This window comes from Octodon degus, unplaced genomic scaffold, assembly GCF_000260255.1.
Source record: "Octodon degus isolate 3935 unplaced genomic scaffold, OctDeg1.0 scaffold00020, whole genome shotgun sequence".
In the NCBI taxonomy this organism is placed as follows: Eukaryota; Metazoa; Chordata; class Mammalia; order Rodentia; family Octodontidae; genus Octodon; species Octodon degus.
Window position 1 is genome coordinate 21,134,424 of NW_004524596.1, and position 17,634 is coordinate 21,152,057.

Sequence of the window (17,634 nt, forward strand, 5' to 3'; positions counted from 1 at the left end):
TATAATTTTTTTTTGGTCTATTTTCCCCATCAGGAAAAGATTATCATTCTGAGCATGCACAAATCTCAGTGCCCCTAGAGTAGAGCTAATGGAGATGTTAATTTCAAATCAGACAGAAAGAGACTGGTTCTTTCGAGGGCAAGTGAACAGTTCTGCCCCTGTAAAGCAGGGCCCTCTGGTGGGGAGGAGGCGTGGCGTCCCAAAGGCAATGAGTCCCGGGCAGCGAGAAGAACGTTCAGGCACCTCCCAAACACTCAGCCCGCTAGCAGTGCCTGGGAGCAGGGCACAGTGACAGACCCATGTGACTTCTCAGGACAGGAGGGGAACTGAAAGGCAAGACCAAGTGAGGGATGCTTGGATGCTCTTCCAGGAGGATGTGACACACATACTAAAAGCTGTGGACAGCAGGAGGAGGGACAAGTTCAAATGTGAGCGTCTGATGAGTTGTGCTAAGACACGTGGTGCCAGTCTGAAATTCCCCAGCTTCAGAGCCCTGAAAGAGCAAGGAGCGTGCAGGAGCGCACAGTACTGTAAAGGAGCACTTGCGCGTACGTGGGCACAGCGTAACACTAGTGTTTACTGACCAGCAAGTCTGGAGACTGGCAATTTAACATTTCACAGCTGACAGCCACTTACTTCACACGATTTTGAAGGGGAGTCGCGACGCACGCTGATCACCTACATAGACTTCGCTTTGCAGGATCTGCCTTTGTGGGAGCGTTTGTCCACACACAGCTCATTCACAAGCACGTTTAAAATGAATATTGTGAGATGGACATAAAGACTTATGCAGTAAGCAATCCCCAGAGCATTAGCAGTAGGTAGAATTTGGGCTCCAATGCCTCAGAGGATACAATGGCTCCTCCCCCAAAAATGCCCCTGAAAACAACAACAACAACAACAACACCAAAGAAGTGTTGGATTAAGAGTTTACAACACTGAAAGCAATTTGTTGTTCTCATTCTGTGGTGTTGTATAATGTTTTACAGCAATACAGACAGACAGAGCTAACTGAGGGATAAGGACTTGGAGGAGATGGGGGTAGAATCAAGAAACTACCTAAGAGAAGATCTTCACATTTATCCACCTAGCTACAGATTCTCAGATTTATCCTTCTTTATGGCTGAGCCGTACGCCATTGCACTTATTTAAAAAATCTTTATTCACAGAAACTTAGTGATCAAAGAAGACCCCTAAAAAGGCAGCTCTTTTCCTTGGAGAGATAGTTCTTTCGCAAGAGTATAGAGAAGAAAGGGAAAGAATAGGGACTATTCAGAGCAATTTGGACATGTGAAATAAGACTTTTGAGGAAGCACCCTCAGTAAAAGAAGATATGAAAACAAGTGAAAGAAAAAGCAGGATTGATCTAAGGCCATTTGCTCTCTCTCAGGATTGGAGCTAGAGATTCTAAGTCTGACTTTAGAGAAGAATTGAAATTTGCCTTTAGATCCATCTGCAATTAGTAGTTCTGAAAACCATCACAGATTGGTTTGCTTGAACAAGTTTGTTTACTTTCTGGAAAGCAAATCCTTAACGCTTGATGGTGCAATTAAAAACTTCTCATCTAAAATCCCAAGACAATGAAGGAGCAAACAGTATATCGTACAGTGCATTCTCGTGCTGAAGGCATCTGTATTTATCTGAGTAAGGGAGAAAGATGGGGTGGCAGCGAGGAGCAGAGTAAAATTCTGAAAAGAGTGTGAGTGTCTCTCTGTACTTTACAGCTGATGCATTGTCAGAATGCTAGGTACTCTCACCCTTCGACACAGTCTGATGCTCTGGAACTTCTTCAGAATGGTAACAAGAATGATGGGACAAGTATTTTGCTCTTTGAAATCATTAGTAAAAATGAAAGTGCAAACTGTAAGTGCTTTGGTAGAAAATATTGGCCTATTCTTAATAAGTACTGACTCAAGACACAGTGCAGCAGTCCTGTTTATGAGTCTCTGCCGCAAAATTAGCATCAGGAAGTTTATTTGAATTATAATAAGGAAATGAATTTAACAATTTATATCGTTAAATATATAACATATAATGATTATATTGCTAAATATATCATATATAATGATTCATATCATTAAATATATATGTTTGGTCAAAACTAAACTTAGGAGGTAAAGAATCTGAATTATAGATTCCATTTTTTAGCTCAGAAATAGCATTACTTAGCTAACAATTTTTCTAGTATTATAACCTTCATTTTAAATTGGCAAATGAGTAATAACTTAATAAATAAATTTCATCTTTTACATTCCCAGTATGGATTTTTTTTTCCTTTTTTTTTCCTGTATTTTAGGGAAGGGTCTATAGGGTGTTCAGGGTGTTACATTCCCAGTATGAATTTATTTCTTTTTCCTTATTTTCCCCCTGTATTTTAGGGAAGGGTCTACAGGGTGTTCAGGGTCTCACTACCAGATCAGACTCGTGATTATCCTGTTTACAGCTTCCTAAGTGCTGGGATTACAGGCACATGCCACCATGTCCAGTCTCAATTGGCATCTCAGCGAGCCCTGGGAGCAGGGCTGGCACAGCAGGCCTGGGGATAGAACCCCCGCCCCTGCTTTTAGGCACTTTAATCTGTTGAGCTATTTTGCCAGCCCTCTCCCCATTATGGTTTTAAAAAGTATTTTGCCATCTTAAATTCAAAGCAAATCTGGTAGTGCAAATCTGTGATAACATACAGCCAGTTGAAGAAATTAAATGAATTTCATTATATTAAATGAAAGCAAACTGTTGAGTCAACTTCTTATTCAGGTGTTACAATACAAGTTTGGCTGAATTCCAGCATTAGACTCAGGAAGGAAATAGATTACTTCTCTAAATTTTGCACACAAATTAAACAGAATTTAGAGCATTTGTCTCCTGATCCAGAGCTGACCAGTGCTCAAGGGGGCACAGTACCACACGCCCCACAAAAGTCACAAGGAGCTCTGTAACGTGTTTACTTGGGAAAGTGCCGCTCAGACGAGGGCATCTCATGGGTCATGTTTCCATTTTACCTAATTTTCCAGCTGGGATTAAAAGGTGCAAAGAGGTCTTGCCAGAGGTTGAGAAGTGAGTCAGTAGTGCACTTGGGGTCAGAATATAGAATCACTGAAAAAGGAACGTGAGAACTCCCAGATGAGGTGGTCCATGTCCCTGCCAACCGGAAGCATTGCATATGAGGTCTGATTGAAACAATGAATATTTAAATGTAAAATTATTATAGTAAAAAATACATTGCAATTAGCCCTCCTTAAAATCCTCCTCTTTGGTTTGAATATACTCATCCCACCATTCCTGCCACTGTCTGAAGCAGTTCTAGAAGTCTTCTTTGGTGAGTGTCTTCCATTGTGCTCTTGCAGCTGCTGCAATGTCCTGGATCAACTCAAAACACTTCCCTTTAACTGTCATTTTGACTTCAGTGACTAGCCAGGAGTCAAAACAGTGTCATATGTGATGAAAAAGATGGATACAGGAACACCATAAGGTCTTATGAGCCTGCCTATACATTGGATGGTACTCAGCAGACATGTCACTGTATATTTTTTTAATCAAAAAAAACAAGACATTCATGTAAAAGACTTCCAGAGCTGCTTCAGGAAGTAATGAAAATGATGGGAAGTGTGTTCACAGCAAGGGAGTAGTATTTGGAGGGGGATGAAGGCAATGTGTCTTTTATTATAAATTTAAAAAATTAAACATTCATATAATTTGACCACCTTGTATCGATGTGGTTAAAATTGTATATATTTCAAAACATTAAACAAAAACGATAATAATTACATAATTTAAGTAGCAAAAAATGAAATTTTCTTCAACTTAAAACTTGCAATGTCAATATCCTTTTTGTTCCTTTTGTAGTTTTAATTAAGTTTTTTATTATTGTTGTCTTACAACTTTACAAAGATAAACCACTTATAATCCATTACCTTCTAGAAACTTATAATCACTTTGAATTTCATTATGTAATATTAGCTACTTACTTGAACTTTTTAAAGAGTACAAAATAGTATTAAAACAGAAAAATTACAAGTGATGCAGAATTTTATTTATCAAAGTAATATGAATCTCACAGTATTTGTTATACTGTAGAGTGTTATCTTCCAACTGGTTATTCATATTACCAGATATATGTGTGCAAAAGTGGAAGAGAGAAAAAAGAAATATATAAGAAACTAAGAAGAAAAAAAGGAGAAACAATTAAAGGAGACAAAAAAATTTAACCATTATCTGTTCCTTTCCATAGATCATCAGAAATACATAGTTGTCCAAACCACCCTGCCCACACATATAGATAAATCTCTTTCCCCACTCCCTCTCCTATCCTTCTCCTCAACTCAGTAACTCTTTCCTTTTGAATAAGTTCATGCCCTTTTCCCAGTATCTACTGTACCCTTCAGATTCCATTTTTCTCTTTCGGGTTCTCATACTAAGCAGACAATATCATGTTTGCTCATACGGGTCTGATTTATTCCACTTTCACTTAAGAGTATGGTCTCTAGTTGCACCCATTTACTGGCAAAAGTGTCCAATTTATCCTGTTTTATAGTTTAATAATATTCCATTGTGTAAAAAATACCACATCTTCTTTATCCAAAGCTCAGTTGATGGGCATCTGGGTTGTTTCCAGGATTTAGCTGTGACAAATTGATCAGCCGTAAACATGGGTGCACACGTATCACTGTGCTATAAGGTTTTCAGTTCTTCTTGAAAATACCCAGGAGGGGACTAGCTGGCTTGAATGGGACCTCTGATCCTAGCTTTGGAGAAAATCTCCACACTGATCTCCACAGTGGTTGTACAGTCTGCACCCCGCCAACAGTGCAGAAGAGTTCCTTTTGCTCCATCCTCTCCAGCATTTGTTATTCGCTGACTTCTTGACGGTAGCAGTTCTTTCTGGGGTGAGATGGAATCTCAGGGTTGTTTTAACTTGCATTTCTCAAATGACCAATGATGTTGAACATTTTATCTTATATTTATTGCCATTTGTATTTCATCTGAAAAGTGTATGTTTATCTCAGGTGCCCATTTCTGGATTGGGTCTTTGAATTTGTGGGGCTTGATTTTTTTATTTTTTAATTCTTTGTATATTTGACATAGAAGTCCTTTGTCGGAGGGACAGTTGTCTGTAATTTTTCCCAGTTTCTGTTTTGTCTTGCCATACCACCCTGAACGTGCCGGATCTCTCAACATCCTTTTGAATCAAACTCAGGATTATATCTTTGTAATAGAATACTGTCTAAACAAACTTTGTAGGGTGGCAGTAAAACCTTGGGCTATTGCCAGATTATGCAGATCCGAATAACAGTATACTGGTTATTTTGACAAGTCTTGAAACTTCTCTGTGTGCCTATTTTCTTCTCTTTGAGGTAACTTATAGTGGTACTTACCTCATGGAAAACTGTGAGGATTAAACAATATAAAATGTACAAATTTCCTAGAACATATGCTTGACATATATCAAAGGACAGACTAAATTTATTGTCCTCATTGATCTCCTAGGTTTGTTATATTTTTAACAGCATACTCTAATCAGTGATTTTAATAAAATTTAATTTACCAAACACCTTGAACTGAGAGGGAAAGTTTCCCAATTATAAGAGGAAAAAAAATCGCACAGTTAAATTTTACTTTATGTCACCTTCAAATTGCTAATTTCCACACATGTGGCAAAAAATCAGTGAGCCTCCCCTAGAGAAACACAAATTGGGATTTGGGCTTTTGAAAATTTGTAATAAATACCAAATCACTCAATGCCACTAGACATATAGCAAAGATGCTTCTCTACCTTTTTATCTGGGGTCCAAGAAAGTCACCGCATGGCACAATTCCCACCTAGCTAGAACAGAATGTTCCACTCATGTTGAGTAAAATGATGAGTTTGGGGATAAATAACGGGCTTAATCCTAGCTTCCTCCTCACCTCCCATCTTACGGGCAGTTTGGACATCTGATCCTGTGCTCTTGGCTTTGGTCTATGGCATTTCCAGAGGCTCTGCAGCTTTTCAAAACATGCCTTTGTTTAATCTAATCATCCATGGAAACACAGTCCCAAGCAGATCAGCACAACCAGAGAACTCCATCTACCCACAGCAAAATACAAGCAGCCCGCCTGTGGTGTTTCCACCGCTTTCTAAGTTTTGACTGAATATTTGGTCTTGACTTTTTAAAATTGCCTCAGATTATCTTAGGAATCACACTGGAGTCTTCATAGTGGAGATATTCACTTAGTACATTTTATAATTAACTACTATAAAGCAAACCTTTGGTGTATTAGCAAATTATGGATTTCATTAATCTAAATAAAATCTGATTGTTCCCCCTAGTGTATTAGAGGCTGGCTCAACATCAATAAAATTACTGTTTTTAATCACCATGTGTGCAGCAGGTGAAATTTTTATTATTACAACTCTATATTAAAGTCTGACAAGTTGAAAACATAAACTCAAAATGTAAACTTACATCAACTTAAAAAATTTCTGCAGTTCACATTTGGATTGTAAAATGGCTGTTAACACATTTCTGTCTCCACCCAAGGCACATGGATAAGGACTGTGTTTTTGATGGTTTGAAGTAAATTTCTCAAATTTTCTAACACTTTCGTCAGTGTTCGCAAGCACAAAGACGGCAAAGAGGAGGGAAACCTATTAATGCGGGTGCAGCCAGCACTAATCAACACCTGCGTTCAAGAAGCCTGTCTTGGTGTCAGCTGACCAGGCACCTCCAAACCCAGTTGGTGCTATTGTTGTCTTAAAGACTGAAGAAAAGTGAAGAGTCCTCATTAAAATGTAGTACACACAAAAAAGGGCAACTTTTCTGAATTGTTCATTTAATCTATGACATTTTAAGTGAGATAAGTCAGACCTGCATGTGTAAATATGGTATTGTCTCGGGAGTATAAGAACCTGAAAGAGCAGATAAAATCTGAAATGTACAATAGATATTGTGAAAGAGGAAGAATCTCTTCAAAGGGAAGGAACAACTGCGATGAGGGAAGGGCCAAAAGAAGGAAGGAAGGAAGGAAGGAAGGAAGGAAGGAAGGAAGGAAGGAAGGAAGGAAGGAAGGGAAGAAGATATGTGTAACTTTTTAGGTCAATTTTGCAGGATTACATCTGGTAATCTGGACAACTAATTTAAAGACCACAATATTCAGGATAACAACCATTATTGAATTACTATTATTTTGCTTAGTAAAATTCTGTATACTTTCTATTTTTTAGCTATTTTTATTCTCTTAAAAAAAAACTATGACATTCTGATAGAAGCAATTTAGCATTCTAAATAGAGAGGATGCAAAAATGGATTCAGCTTTGTCTGTGTTGATGTTATGCTATTCTTCCATGTAAAATTTTTTGAATGGAGAGGATGAATATTTAAGAGTTACTTTGTGCATAAACTGAACCAGACATTCCATTTGAGCTCACTACATTGAGAAAGAGGAAGTTGTGCATTCTGACAAGAACATGTTGATGAGTTAGTGAGCATGTTATTCCTAATCAAATATGTCCTTTTAGTGCTTACAGAAAAAGAATAAAGTAGAAAAATTAAGGGAACCATTGGAAATTTTCTGCCAGCTTGTGTGTGAAGTGCAGTAACACATTCATGCTATATGTTTGCATGATGAAACCACACATTTTGGGGTGAGGTTCAAAAGGCTCAAAACATTAGAGACAGGCTTTACAATTTATTTGAATCACCACATAAAGTATATATGTTCTAAACCAGGAAAATAGTAAGTATCTAATAAAAAGAAAGGATAGAAATTTTGTGAAAAGAATAGAGGAGAATTAGAATCTGGAGCTTAGTTAGCACAGGCAGGGCTGGGGCAAGGCTGACTGCTTCATGCAACAACTCAAAAATAAAAGCACTGGAAACAGATCATTGAGTTAGCTGCATGAGCTAAGAACACAAGGTCTGCAGGGACAAGGCTCCAATAGTACACAGAGCATTTAAAAATCTTTTGCGAGCTTATCTTTTCTAAAATTTTCAGGCTTATACTCCATAACATATGTTTCTAATATTTAGGCAAAAGGCAAAATCAAATAATGAAACAATTAGAAAACAAACTGAGTGAAAGACTTCTTTGTGAAAAAGAAAATTAAAATCATATTCTCCTAAATCCAGAAATTAAGTATCTCAGATTAGGCCATTTATAATATAAAAAGAGAAATCGAGTGTTTGATTGGAGAATAAATTACAGAGAATTCTAAAGAAGTGAAACAAATGATCCAACAGGGAAATAAAAGGCAACACAAGAATGTAATCACACAGCTAAGACTTAAGTTTGATTTTGCATGTGGAAGACCACATCGCTCCTCTGCTCTTGTCTTGTATAAGCATGTTAATTAATGTTGTACTATTAAGTGAAGTTTTATTGTATATATGGTTATAATTTTAATATAACGTTTGCTCTTCTCAGTGCCTGACTTCCTAGCTTTCAGACTCTTCCACCTGCCTGTATAATCCAGGCCCTGGCTGCAGACATGGAAAGGCGGGGAAAAGTGACAGTGAAACCTCTTCTTTCCAGCTTACAAGGCTTTCTAGTCAAAGCAGCCCTAAAGAAACTGTATTTATGATGCTTCCCTTACAGTAGAAGACCTTCTGACATTATCAGTGGGAGAAGACAGCTACTATAGGAAAGTAAGAACAGGGAAGAAGTAGCCTTTCTTTAAGACATGAAGACCAGGATTTACAAGCACAGACTCTGCAGATGGATAACATCAGACTCCAGCTCAGTCGGGTTCCCCATCAATTTCCCTCCCACGCTGACACCAGCAATCTTCTGTTCTCTCAGGGATTTAGAATCTTTTTTATGGAACTTTTCTAAGGCTGAATGGTGATGATTAATTACTGGTGTAATTCTTAAATCTCTGTTCAATTATAATCCTCTTGTATAACTGGGCTAATTTTTCTTATCTGCCATTGCAAGAATCAGGGTGTTTTGAACAGCTCCTTCAATAACTTTCTTATTCAGTTCTTGGACTCATGCATGCATATACTTAGATAAATAGTGAATATTGATTAAAGTTTTATATTTGGGCATATGTGCATCAGTTAGTTTCATAGACATGATTGAGAGACACATGAAGGCATATTCCCCACTCTGAAGCTCAAGTAGTTTGTGTCTTAAAAAATTCCTCAGGCATATCAGCACAGAACACCATGCCTCCTTATTCATCCATCATAGAGGGATAAAACAGGGTCCCAAGTATTCAAATATCTCAGTGACATAACAAAGAGCACAGCCGTGAAGCTGGGACTTCATCTCACATTTTGAATCCTCAGACAAAATATGTTCATTAAAATGCTAGAATGAATTACTGTTAGTGATGCTTTTTGATGGCTATTTGCATTGATTTTGTATTTATGATTATTGTTTAGATGACAAGAAGAGCAGAAGTTATGAGCATCAAGATCATGATTAGTACTTAAGAGTGCAAATTTTACTGTTTAATTCTACTTAACATCTACAGGATTCAGACTCACAAGATTATACTGTTAATTATCAGTTGCTTTGATTCTTCAAGAAACTTGGCAGTTAGAAAAACTGACATTCTGTGAAAGTATTCTCTGTCTACTCAGAATGTAAAATGAAAGTTTAACTTCCATTTATTTTATTATATATTTTAATCTTTTTGCTTTTAATTTTTGGTTGGCTCAGCCCATCCTAAGGGTGGGGCTGGCACTGCATGTAGAGGCAGAGATTGAACCCTGGTCCCCTATGGTCGCTTAAGCTTGCCTAAATAGGTGCTTTAGACTGCTGAGCTATTTTGCTGGCCCTATTTTATTTTATTTTTAAAATATCTTTTGTTTATTTGATTATTTGGTGCAGGGTCTTGTTCCATGTTACCAGGGATCAAACCTAGATCCAGGCACTTAGACCACTTAGACTGAGCTATCTCCCCAGCCCTAACTTCCCTTTAAAAGTTATGGTTTTAGCTTTAAAAATGAAATCTATTTTACAAAACCAAAAATATTTGGAAATCAAATATAATAATGATCACACCATGCTTTGCTCCTTGAAAGATGGTAAGAGGTGATGCACAAGAAAGTAAATGAAATATTCATCTAACTAAAACCAAACCAGAAACAGAAGCATATGTATACACACATAAAATATGTACAACTTTTATACTAACCAGCTTGCTCTCTAAAATAATTGCATCCATATAGCCAGTCTTGTTCCTATATTTCTGATGGGAAAACTCAAGTTTAGAAAGTTTAAATAATTAGACTGAAGGGACACCGGAAAAAGTAGTTTTGCAAGAATTGACCACAGATGTGTTTAATTCTAAAATCTATTCCCAAGTACAAAGACAATTTCTCATAAACGTAAAAGTCCAGGTCAATGATTAGGAAGCACATACTCCTTACTGAGGCATATATTTTAGAAGTAAATTTAGCCCTAAAGTTACACTTGTAGGATTTAGATGTGTTTCTTCTAACAGACAAACTGGGTAAACAATGTTTTTAATGTGAAACCGTACCACGTGTCAGTTTAGTTCCATTCACCCTGGTATTGAGAGGATGGATGTGTTTATCATAAGCCACTGATTACATTTGACAGGAGCCTACTCTAACCATTCACCATGGACCAAAACATGTTAAATTTCTGTGCAAACTGATTAGCCCTGGATGAGTCAACACTATCTTGAATGACTTCAAAAAGGGATAAGTATGCATTCCATAGACCACTGTGACAAATCTCGCCCAGGAGTCATTTAAGGATGCTTAAAAATACAGGAAGAAGCTAGCAACAGTAGTGAATTTCTTAACAATTTTTTAAATAAAACTGTCAGAAGGAGATGTCTACTGTGTTGCTGACTTCGTCTTCCTTCTCCTGTATTAGTGAACCCTAAAAGTGAAAATAGAAACAGATTTAATCCCCAATGGGTACATTTGAACCAGAAGAAATCTGGAATTAATTGCCAAGTATTTTGGTTCCTGGTGCAGCTGTTGCAATGTTTGATTTGGCGAGGGAAGAAAAAGGCCCTGCATACCAATTTCGTGAGCCACAGTGAAGGCTGCGTGGAGACCGTCATCCTCAATCACCGCACAGCTGCGCTCCGGAGAACATATGGTCCCAACGTCTGCCATTCCCAGGGTGTCACATGAATGATGCCCACACAAATCCTGTCCCAGGAGAAAGAAAGAAATCATTAAAATCAATTTACATCCAGAGGGAGCCACCACATACTGTCACTTGCTCACCCCAAAAGGCAAGACTGGGTGTGTTTATGGTATCGCCCGCTCAGCCCTGGATGTGTTCCAAAGAAAAAATGAAGGCAGCCCCTCTTCTGATCTACTCGGAGACCCAGAGCAGTAGAAAGAAAAAGAATTCAATTACACTTGAAAAGATGTGTGAGGATTATAGCTTGTCCATTTCAATCACAGAAGCAGCCCAACAAAGCTATCATGTGTACATGTGTGTCAAGGATAACTTTCACATATGGTCATGTTTAGGAAAGGTGCAATTCAGTAAATTTACTAGAAGACTGCTCCCAGGGGCAAACTGCAAGCATGTATTTGTGACAGATCATAAATTTATCAGTAATTTTCACCCACATTAATAACGCCTAAAAAGATCATCTCCTTAATTTACAAATGAGTTGTAAGTTCATAGATTGCACCTTCATAAATTCATGCATTCTTATTTATAGCACCTAATTTAGTGTTTTTGCATTATCAATTCTCAAATTTATATGCAATGAAGGTGTTTATGTGTACACAAGTGTATGCATATTGAATAATACATTGTGTAGCTTTTAAGAGATTCTCAATTGGGAAAGGATCAGACCTCACTAATATTTAAAATTTACTGATTTAGAGGGCCAGCCAAATAGCTCAGTAGATTAAAGCACCTGCTTAGGCAGATGCAGGGGCTGGGAGTTTGATCTCCGGCCTGCAGCACCATGCCTGTCCCAGAGGTGCTCTAAGACAGTGAAAGAGACTGCACATGGTGGTGAGCACCTGTAATCCCAGTGCTTGGGAGGCTGAAAAACAGGAAGGATCACTATAAATCCAATCTGTGTAGTGAGACTCTGTAGACCCTGTACTAAATACACTAAATAAAAAATAAATAAATGTTACTGATTTAGATGAGAAGAACAGTAAAGACATCAAAATATGAACCTTAAAAAGAAAATAAAAAGTCATGGTGTTTGATGATAGATTTGCAAAGATAATCTTTCCTTTTAAGTGCTATTTAACTATTAATGGAATTAGAATCTCTTGTGATTATCTGCTCATTTTTAACAAAAATTAACAGTATATACATGCACATCTAAAAGAAAGAAATGCAGTATTTCTGGAAGCCATAAGTCAATAAACACAGAAAATATTTTTAAAACATTGTTTATTGTTTGAAATAATAAGTATTGTTTCAGTTACAGCTGTCATCTTTGTGTCCGAAACTACAAGGATGCTTTTAAAAACTCAAAGGACATGTGCTTAACTGAGTCAGATAGTGATACACAGTGAAACTCGGGGTGACCCTTACACACATTTAGCAAACTGCACATTGTAGGACTTGCACAACTTTAGGTGCCCAGTGAAAGGTAGCATCACTCTGCAGCCAGAGTCACACACTCAGGGCTGAAACGCTTTTCTATGCCAAAATGCCTTCTTCCCTAGTTTGTGATAAATATCTAACCAAGATGGAGAATACCTGAAAGATGTGCCCTGCAGGTTCTATGCCCCTCAATACATTTTCACATTTTTATTGCTTTCTCTAAATAGTGAGCTTCTCCTCACAATGGATGGCCACGTTATTGTGGCTTCAGCCAGTGGAAATTCCAGCCAAACAGCTCTGTGGATCAAGGCCCCAAATCCACAATAGTCCTCTCAACTGTTCCCTGCACCCTCATTCGTCATCCTGTGGGATTTCAAATTGCAACTATTGAGAACAAATTCATAGTTTTTAAAATTGAATTTGGAGCACACTTTCACATAATGGCCTTTGACATAATAATATACTGGAATACATTTTTTAAACCAACCTCTTCCCCACCATCATTTCAGTAGTTCTTGGGCTAAATACCAGGTGATAGTCTAAATAAGCTGCCAGACACTGAGGGTTATCTGTATATATACACGTAGTTCCTTTTAAGACCAAGATTCGTGTTTACCTTCAGAATTGTGGTTTCATCATTCCCTTCAAACAATAAGGTTCAAGAATTAAGTTGTCCTTCTTCCTCCTCACTTCAGTAGCAAGCGTGGCTGAGGAGTCACAGCACAGGGAAATGCCTTCCTGTTTTGAATGTGGCTTCAAGTAGATCCTCAATGTCTCTGTTTACTGCTAATCAATTGCTCATTAGCAGCCATCAGTCCTCCTTGTCATCTCTGAATCGCATTAAACACACTTGGACTTTTGCCATGGAAATGTGTGCATGGGGCAAAATGACGATCAGAAACCCTCCTTACTTTTTTAACCACACTGATTAAGCCTCTTGACTATATTGCCACACTATTATATTTCCATAGCTATAATTATACACTGGAAACCTTTCAGCTTCCTGAAAGCAATTTCAAATCTTCACAGTATTCTAATGTTTTTACCCTCATAACTTACAATGAATATCTCATTTTCTTTTGGATCCAATATTGAATCTCAATGTATGAACACTACCTTGTATATCAAATTTTTAGGGTACTACATGTGCTTTCATCTCTAATTTCTCAGTGATTTATAACAAAACTTACAGATGTAATCCTTACAGGAATTTTTATTTATTTATTGGTACCAGGAATTGAACTCAGGACCTTGAACTTTCCAGGTGGGCACTTGTGCCATTGAGCTACATCCTGAGCCCAGGAATGATTTTTTTTAGTTAAAGCTGAGGACTGAGTACTATTGAGCCAATACTATCTACATGAAAGGTTAATTGTGTACAGTTTCTATGTAAGAAGTAAGTAAATGAAAATTGCTGAAAAGTGATTTTCTGTTTATTAAATGTGGATCTCAAGGGAAATGACATTTTTGTCATATCAAAGGAGACACTTTTTAGATAGGGTCATTTTCTTATCATCAATGTTTGTAGAGCAGTGAGATACAAAATTTAGAAAGATGTATGAGCTATAGATGAACACAAAAGTCTGTCATTTTATGATGTGACATCGGTCGGGATACAGGATGGAGACACTGTATCTAACTCAAAATTATATCACAGATGACCCGCAAAACCAAAGGATTTCATGGGGAGGTCACTAGTATGATGACTATTTTCCCAATATGAACCATCAGAAAATTATGGAGATGGCAAAAGGTGCTATTTGTCATTTAATTCTAAATTATTAACACTACCTGAGCCCTATTTGTGGAGCTGTCAAGTGGACCATAATATTGCTTGAGAAGCAATCCATAGAGGACTGTGTAGCTAAGAAAATCCTAGTGCTGACATTGCCAGTTCTCTGGACAGCCCACTACTATTATGGACTACTGAAGTGTATTGGATTATTTTGCTGAATTCATGCACCTACAATATTTAAATGGAATACCCATTTATAAGTTTTGTTATAAATCACCCTGAGAAAAGAGATGAAAGTACATGCAGTATCCCTAATAATATAGTAACACAAGGTAGTGTTCATATATTGAGATTCAACATTGTATCCAAAAGAAATCCAGATATTCATTATAAGTTATGAGGGCAAAAACATTAATATACTGTTAAGCTTTGAATACCCAAAACTAAACAAAAAGGGAGACAGAAATGAAGGACGATTTTGTATCTGTATATAAAAAATAGGATAAATATACTGCTATTTTCTCTTAATTCAATGAGAAGAAAAATTTGTACTAATAGTGTTTGGCCAGGATATCGTTTCTGCATCTTATACTATGAAGAATCACTATGGTGACAACAATATGCAATGTATTAATTATTGAAACTGTCCTACTAATTGGTTTTAAAACTGTCTCATTGCTATTTGTTTCTCAATAAAATTAATAATAATAATAATAAAGACAACCCTAGCTCTCCTCACTGGGCGGGGCAAGTGCCCCTAGCATGCCTGAATTCCCAAATGGTGCACAGCACAGGAGTTACAGGGCTTCCTGTCTTGTTGAAAGAGTGGTCACCAGTGCAGCGTAAATGCTCTGAGAAGGAGACAGAGGAGACACAAGGACTGATAAGGGCAGATAGCATCACAGGGCAGTGGCAGGCAGAGCCAGGGAAGAGCACCTTGGACAGGAATTAACTAACAAGATTCCTATTTCTTATAATTACTCCTGTTAGAGCAAGAAGTCTATAAAACGGCATAAAATAAGGCTTACCTGTCTTTAGATATCTAAGCTTCTGCCTATACAATTTTCACTGAATATTAGTGATAGAAGGATTAATTAGAAAAGAGGACTGCATGCAATTTCATCACAAGTATTACACATACTGTACATACCTAAGTGTATATTCATGTGTATTTCTTCTATGGATCTGTTTTTGGTAATTATTTTAGCTTTGATTAGTATGCACTAGTTGTACATATGCATGGACTCAGTGTGATTTTTTCCATGTATCCAAATAATGCACTGATCAAAGTTCATCTTGCTTTACCCATCATGGTTCTGATTCTTTAGGTGTGATTTACTTTTCTGGCTACTTATATAATAATCCCCAATAAAGGAAGCATTTAATTTGTATTTCTGTAGAGACTATATCCATTGGAACTGTTAGGGCAATCATTACAGTGATCCATGTACAATCTCTACTCGTGTCTCTGGCCACACAGTGCTAGGTGATAAGAAACACGAAAGTCCAGCTGAATTAAGGGCTGAGATGCATAGGTACACTTACTACATGCCTATAATCTGCAAGCCACTGTGGCAAAGGCTGAAACTATACTGATAAAAATAAATGGAAATAAAATAAAATAAATAAAATCTCCTTAAGGAGAAACATAATCTAGTAAGCAAAACAGATAGGTCAAAGGGAAGCAGAAGGTGGGGTGTTATAATGGATAAATGGTTGCAGAGGACCTGGTGAGCTCTTCTTTTGGGAATCAACACAGGTTCTCAAAGGATTGAAAATACCTTTACTGGATCTGACAGTCTGGGATGGAAGCTATTTTAGCAACGAAGGACTCGTGGAAATATCATGGGTGGTTAAAAGGTAGACTAAGTTTCAGAAATGGCAAAAAGTTTTGGGAAGATTAGAAAGGTAAGCTGGGAGGATCAGCTGAGCCCAGACATACTAGAATGGACATTTTCTCTGATATATACCAGGTCAGAAGATGAGAAAGAAAAGAAAGAACAAAGCAAATTAGAGATTGAGGGGCTGGATACATGGCAGAGTTACTTTGGAGAATAAGAACAAAGGGGTTAGGAGTAATGTAGAGAAAGTAGGCTGCTTTTTAAAAGTTTGTCTTTATTAGGAAGGAAGAAACATTGTGAAAATTATTTAAGTAAGCTGGGACAAAGTCCCCTCATTGTTAACACAAGGCATTTGGACCAGACAGTCTCTAGGGCTGGCTCCAGCTACGTGTGTGCTGCTGTTCACTGGGAACATTCTCGTTTACACATAGGTAAATGACTTAAAGCTCAGGAGCAGCAAGTCCTCAAGCTTTTAAGCTTGAGCAAAGGAAAGCTGAGATGCAAACCTATGCCCAAACATTTCAATCCCTGAATTTCCTTCACCATGGTATTGCTAAATCATTACATATGTTATTCTTGACGCTAATCTTATCTTTTATATTTACAATCTGCTCTTGATCAAGCAAATTTCTTTTTTTTAAAAACTGTAAATGAAAACAGCATGGTCTTCATCTCTATGGTATGTTTGGTAAAACTCAATAACTTAGAGGCAAATGAAATACTCACAATGCATTGTGATATTCCAGATCATAAGAAAACAGAAGTAACAGATAGGAAACCTGATGATGCCATTAACTTGCCCTCGTCACCTGCTATATGCCAAGTCACTGCAGGTCACTGTAGTTGTATTCTTTCTTGCCTTGTTTCCACCATTCCTTCCCCTGTCACCAGACATGTAACTGGTCCCTGTCCTACCTGTAATGTCCCTGTGAATATGTTATGATCAGTTACCTTCTTATAGGTAGCTCTTATAAGATTGCACTGGCCTGTCACTCAGATCCTGGGACAGGGCAATCCAGCCTTTCTGCTTCCCTCTACAGACTTTCCTGTTTTATCTTGTCCACAATTGCCTGTGAATCTCATGAATATTTTGGCTCACAATCCTTCATCCAAAATATTCTTTCTTCTGGAAAACATACCTAACTTTTTTTTTCTTGACAGGGCCATGCCCCTCCCTTCTGAATGGCACTGCTTTAGCTTAGGCTGTCTTGAGGCTCCTCTGCAGTGTAGGCTACTGAAATAGCCCGGCCCCCGTGAGACCCAGTGCAGCCGTGCTGGCCAGAAGCTCACTGAGAACACACTTCTGATCATTGCATACTTTCTTACTGCATCAGTTTACAACGTTAACTTCTTATCATGATGTTACAGGCTGAATTGCATTTTTCTAAATTGCTAAACTGAATCCCCAACCCACAATGTGACTGTGTTTGGAGTCAGGGTCTTTGAGAGAGTAAATTAGGTTAAATGAGATCATGATCATGGAGCCCAAATCAGACAGGGCTGGTGACTTTGAGCAATTTTGTGGGCTCATTCTCTGTCTCTGTCTCTCTGTCTCTCTGTCTCTCT

At 37.7% G+C, this 17,634-nt stretch overlaps 1 protein-coding gene across 3 annotated transcripts in view; it reads right to left on the reverse strand.

Moving 5' to 3' along the window:
• The window catches only part of Adamts5 (ADAM metallopeptidase with thrombospondin type 1 motif 5), a 47,412-nt gene that overhangs the window by 21,487 nt on the left and 8,291 nt on the right, over window positions 1-17,634 (reverse strand). For all 3 annotated transcript variants that reach the window (XM_004627706.2, XM_023711191.1, XM_023711193.1), the window contains one exon: window positions 10,982-11,114. In XM_004627706.2, coding sequence (XP_004627763.1) covers window positions 10,982-11,114 — 133 coding nt within the window. The remainder of the gene's footprint in view (window positions 1-10,981; window positions 11,115-17,634) is intronic.